Consider the following 5,926-nt stretch of genomic DNA (forward strand, 5'->3'; position numbering starts at 1 on the left):
CGCCAGGCCTCGCCTCGCCCCGCCCACGGCCCCCGACCTTTTCCCCACCCAACCGTCCCCGCCGGGGCGGCCCAGTGGAAACCCAGGCCCTCGTCCCTCGTGTCTCGCCAGGCTTCGTGAGCTTCGACAACCCGGCCAGCGCGCAGACCGCCATCCAGGCCATGAACGGCTTTCAGATCGGCATGAAGAGACTCAAGGTGCAGCTGAAGCGGCCCAAAGACGCCAATCGCCCGTACTGAGCGCCGGCGGGAGCGTCCCCTGGGGGAGACCAGGACTCGCACAGGTAACCGGGGGCGGCCGGGGTGCGGGGATGGGCGGTTGGGGAGGGGACACCGGACGGACCCGCCGCCTCCCCTGACTCGTGGGCTGGATCTTCGTGGCTTGTGCCTTGGACCCGCTGCGCCCTGCTCCACCTGCTCTGGGCCGGGTGCCTAGGGGGCAGGCGCAGAGCCAAAAGGGGCGGGAGAGGGGGAAGCTTTCTGAGAAGGTGGGGCGAGCCTGCGCCTCCAGTTCTCCACTGGCAATTCTGTTCGCCAGAAAACCCTGGGGTGAACAGATGGCAAGCTCACGGCTGGGAGAGTTTAGGGGCGGCAGAATAGGCTCTGCGGGGAGCTGTAGCCCTCTGCTGGGGCCTTCTCCCAGACTCCCTGGCTCTCCCCTCCCCAACTTTCCTCCCCGGAGGGCTGGTGGCATTTAGACACTTGATCCCTCACCCCTCCAATTCCCTATAGCTCAGTCTGGAGAGGAGGGACAGGACTTTTCAAAGAGGACTTTACCAAAAACAAAACTGAATGAGACAGAAGCTGAGGATGGTGATGATATAGCATTGGGGCCACTTACTCTGCCTGCTTTACAGAGGCCATGATGAGTGGGCATTCGTCACCTTTTCCTTCTCAGTCTGGATCCTGCCTTGTAGCTGGAGACACAGTGGCTATTCCTCTTTCAGACCACGTGTTTCCCTAGGTGAAGTAGCTTCCTGGGGAAGGGGGAACGGGAGAGATGTGCCAGGGCATCAAAAGTCCACCTTCAGACTGGTTTCCCCCATTACTGTGAGCTCCTGCAGTGTCAGCTCGTTCTCAGAAGGCTGCCCAGCCTTCTGTCCCTCCATTCCTTCAATAGTACTGTGCACCAGATACTGTTAAGTACTTGGGACTCGGTCCTGAGTAAGACTGTTAAGAATCCTTGTCCTTAGCAGGGGAGAGAGTCAATAAACGATGACATATGATCAAAGAGTAAATTACATAGCATGTCAGAATTGTTGGTTATAGTTAAATCAGGTAGTATACCTTGTTGAGAAAGTGACATTCGAGCACATTTGAAGAGGGCGAGACAGACTGCCCTCTGAGGGAACAGGCGGTGTAAAGGCTCCAAGGCAAGCATGGTATATTCGAAGAACAGCAGGAGGCCAAAGTGGTTGGAGGGAAACAAGCTTGGAGGCATGGTGAGAGAAGAGACTCCAGAGGTGAGGAGGGCCACCTTGTGGAGGCCCCGCAGGCCATTGTGTGGACTTAGGCCTCTTCTCTAATATGAGGTTGGGAGTGGAGAGCCGTTGGGGAGCTGAGCAGAGTGGTGTGACTGACCTGCATTTTAGCAGGATCACTGGCTGCCGTGTTAATAGACTGCAGAGCCCAAAGCAGATGTCTGCTGCACTGACCACTCACTCCAGATGACAGCATTTGATATGGTGTGAGGGAGTTGAGTTCTAGATGTATTTGGAAGGCAGAGCCAAGGATGCTGTTTGGAATGAATTAGAGGTGGGTGTGAGAGGAAGAGGAGTCAAGGATGACACCTGGCTATTGGCCTGAGTGGCTGGAATTGCAGAGTTTTTATGCCCAGAGATGAAGAAGCGTTGGGAGAAAGATCAGGCATGTGAGAGTTAGGCATTTGAGTGGAGGTTCAGTGTCTGGAGTTTGGAAGAAAGTCTCCAATTTCCCTGTCTCTCCTCAAATCCCACTGCTGCCAGCAGGATACCCTTTATCTAGCTAAGAGTAACCACACTCACCTTCTCTTGCAGAGGATACTGAGCCTACACTTTCTGCAAGGTGGGAAAACCAAAACGTGCCTCTCTTGCTTCCTGAGTTCCCACCCCTGCCCATCTCTGCCTTGGGTGAAGATGCAGACACTCATGTTCACTCAGAGCGTGGGCACCTTCCTGTGGGCTTAGAGTTGGGGATGCAAAGGTGAATGGGTCACCATCCTGCCCGTGTGGAGCAGTTCTTATTGGTAATAACTATTATATATAAGTATATAGCTGTAACTGCCTATAAGGTATATAGTGTTATTAGTCCCATTTTACAGATCAAGCAGAGAGATTAAGTCACTTGCCCATCAGCTACTGGTAGAGCCATGATTTGAAGCCAGGGGCCTAGTTTCAGAGGCTATGTTCTTAATTCTCTGATGTATGGAGAATGATAAAGCCCCATTGCTGTCATCACTCCAACGCTCCCACCCCAGACTGTCCTGAATATCAGAGGGGTATGTCATGCCATCTCACTTCTCCTCCCTATTAAGCAGTCTTCTAAAAACCTCTGATGTGCCATAACTCTATAATAAAGTTGACCTTTAATCTCCATCTGGACAGCAGTTTAACATGGTGCTTTCAGGCTTCCCACCCCAAAACTATTAGAGGCTGTAACAGAAGGAGGGTGCTAAGATGAGGAGCAGGCCTGGAGATTGCAATAGGAAGTGACCACTGTCAAGTTGCCAGAGATGGAGGAAATAGCATGCAAAAGCAGCTACATAACTGCACGATTTTACAGGCTAATAAAGGGTGTTTACAAATGATAAATCCTAGGTGCTCTGAAGGGCAGGGCTATCCCTGAGCAGGGTCTGAGAGACAAGCCATCCCCAGGAGCAAAGAGGTGACACGGACAGGGATCTCAGGGCCAGGGCTGGCAACTCGCAGTGGTGAAGGCAGAAGGTACAGCAGGCCTGGAGGCCAAGGCTCAGTCAGGATGAGAACGTGAGAGCTCTGGGAAAGGAGAGGGTCCCAGCAGGGCAGCTGTCGGGAGCTGTGGGGGGCGTGGTCAGGCTTTGGTTCCATAAAATGAGGCCCGGGTGGGTGGGATTGGGGTTGGGTCTCCTGAGAGTGTGGCTGTCCTTCCTCTCTAGTTCCTGGCTTTCCTGCTGCCCCTGCTCCTCTGACTGCTTGAGCTCATTATCTTATGCTAAGGTGGGAGTTTCTCCAAAAAATCTTTACCAGGAAACTAAGAGGAAGGAAACAGACAGGAAGAGTGGGCAAAAATACAGACATGGCCAGGTAGCAGCCAAATACCCAAGGCCCTTGTCTCCTACCAAGCTCACTAGCAGGCTCTGGGCCCCAAGCAAGGGCAGTTCTGGGTCGGAGGACACGCTGAGTATCATGTCTGACTTGGATGGAGTCCTGTCCCTTCTGGGCCCGGGGCTTTGGCTCTGAGTATGCGTTTGCACAGTGTCTGCTCCGAGCTTTGCGGGCTCAGGTGCTTCAGATCTGATCCGCATGGGGCTGGGCCTTCCCTGACTGGAGTCCTGCTCATGTTTAGGACCTGGCATCTGAATTGGTTCAGCCTGGCCATCATTTCTTCACCCAGGTCCTGAAGCGGAGCTTCCCAGGCCTGATTCAAGCTCCCCCATGCTGGTCAGTGACCCTGCTGCCACCTCTGAGGGCTATGCTCTCTGAGGCTTGTCAGGGGGGTGACCAGGAAGGGGTCCCCCAGTAGGCAGAGGCACAGCTGTTCCCTAATGAAGAGAGTCATCAGTTGTTCATATGCAGAACCCTGGAGAGGCTCTTTAGGGGTTGAATGAGTGTGAGTAGGTTTGTGTGTCGGGGACCGAGTGTGTGTGAGAGACAAGAGTTGTATGGGAAAGCTCCCTAGATCGAGCTTTGGGGAGGGGTTGTGCACTATTCCAGCTTGAATCCCTGGCACTGAGGACAGTGCCAGGCACTGGAGGGCAGCTGGAGGAAAGCTGGGAGTGGGCAGAGGAGGACAACAGAGTGGGGAAGAGGGGACACCTCTGGGGTGCTCAGGACTGGGGTGGGGAGGGGAAAGAAGGGGTCCCCAGGGAGGCCCTTAGTTGCACTTGCCATAGCTGACACCTGATGGCACGGCCCTCCTCCATTCTTAGTCCTTTTCTCCCACCCAAAAGGCCCGCCAATTGGATATCCTGGGTAGGTCTTAGGGCTTTCTTCTGGGATGGGTTGATAATGCGGGGTGGGCGGCATATCAGGACTTAGTGGGCATGCAGATGGGCCCTGGTCTGAGTGAAGGAGATCTGCTATTGGAAGAGCACCCATCTTGGAGGGACAGGCAGGACAGGGGTCTGTGGTGGAAGAAGGGCGGAGAGCTTTTCTGTGAAGGCAGAGCTGGAGGCCAGGTTTGCGCTAAAAGCAGTCACCTCTCAGCTACTTTGTAACTTACCCACAGTGACATTTCACAATCCCAGGCTTCTCTTCCATCTTCCCTGAAGGAAAACAAAGCTGAGAGTGGAAATCGGTTATGTGTAGAAGCCTGGTGGATTGGAAACCCTACAGATAAACCTGGGGCACAGGCTTTGGCACAGGCCTGAATACTGCAGGGAGGGTGCTGGGGACTCCCCAGATTCCTGGCTGGGGGCAAAGGACCGTGACATGGTGAGGCGTGCAAAAGACAACAAAGCAGAATAATTCGATGATGCTTGACAGAGAATGGAACCCAGCTTCAGCCATTTAGGGCTCTACCAGTAAAGAAGACAGGTCAAAGCCTGTGAGGCAGGTCAGTTTAGAAAGCTGTACGTGGAGGGCTGTGAGGAATAAAGGGACGGAGAAGGAGGAGGTGGAGTAGGGAAGGTCAGCAGATCAAAAGCGACAGCAGCAGAAGCTAGAGATCTAGGGCCATCGCACTCCCTGCTCTGGTGGACTGTCCTTGTTTGTCTTACCTACCCTGCAGAGCATCCTGCAGTCTTCCATAGGGCCTTATGGGTCACAGCTGCAGAGCTTTCTAAAGTCTCCGCGTGCCCAGAAGCAGCCTCATTTCGGCCACATGGGTGCAAACCACCTTGCGAGCAAAGCAAAAGGTGTCAGGTGACATGAAATGAAATCAGTAGTGCCAAGGTGTGTCTATAGACTTCCGAGAACGTTGATGTAAATCTGAAAGCTAAACGTGTTAATTTTCTGAAGGTTCCAAGGAAAGAAGGTTGAGGCAGAGTAGAAGGGAAGAGGATCATAAAATCATACAGTGGGTGCTCTTGCAGTGGAGACACCCTTCTCTGGGGACGGCAGCCGAGGGAGGACCCGAGGGTGGGAGGGCCAAGTTGCTGCCAGCGTGGACTATACTATGACAGTAAAGTTTCTCATGGACCCCGCGGATACAACAGTCGCCTTAGCCAGCCTCTGACCTACCTGGCAAATTGGGGCCACCCTGACAGGTTCCCCCTGCTGGTCCACAGGCTGAAGCCACAGAAGGCTGGGGAGGTGAGGAGAGCTCGGCACCTGGGGGACAGAGAAAGAATCGAGGGTGATATAAAGCAGAGACCGTGCTCCCCGATCTGCTTGCTGGCCAAGGTGGTTTGAGGGGCTGTTTTATTTTTTTCTGGCCCCCTCGCCAAACCGCCCACGCCGCCCCCCTTCCCAACGCATGATGGACGCCCTTAGTGGCCCTGTGTAAGGTTCTGCTACTGTTCACAGTGTATCATGTGTCTGCATAAACAGCCGTGTGTGTGTGTGTGTGTGTGTGTGTGTGTGTGTGTGTGTGTTGACGTGCCCGTGTCGTTTGTCTGCCGGCTTCCTCCATCCTATGAGTTCTTTTCAGTTTTCTTATGATTTGACTGCTGTTCTCTCATCAGAGCTTTTAGATTGATGCTGTGGTCTGGTGCTGTATAAATATTTTTCCTTTTAATTTTGTTTTAATTTCTTCCTTGCCCTTCTTCACCCTCCGCCCCAACTCTCCCTGCCCTCCCACACTCCCCGACC

At 53.7% G+C, this 5,926-nt stretch overlaps 1 protein-coding gene across 16 annotated transcripts in view; it reads left to right on the plus strand.

The window, feature by feature from the left end:
• CELF4 (CUGBP Elav-like family member 4) overlaps positions 1–5,926 on the plus strand; it is a 294,610-nt gene that overhangs the window by 285,512 nt on the left and 3,172 nt on the right. For all 16 annotated transcript variants that reach the window (XM_006919947.1, XM_025038707.1, XM_025038714.1 and 13 more), the window contains one exon: positions 112–283. In XM_006919947.1, coding sequence (XP_006920009.1) covers positions 112–239 — 128 coding nt within the window. In that variant the 3' untranslated portion in view covers positions 240–283. The remainder of the gene's footprint in view (positions 1–111; positions 284–5,926) is intronic.

The sequence above is a fragment of the Pteropus alecto genome, unplaced genomic scaffold (assembly GCF_000325575.1).
Source record: "Pteropus alecto unplaced genomic scaffold, ASM32557v1 scaffold146, whole genome shotgun sequence".
Lineage (NCBI taxonomy): Eukaryota > Metazoa > Chordata > Mammalia > Chiroptera > Pteropodidae > Pteropus > Pteropus alecto.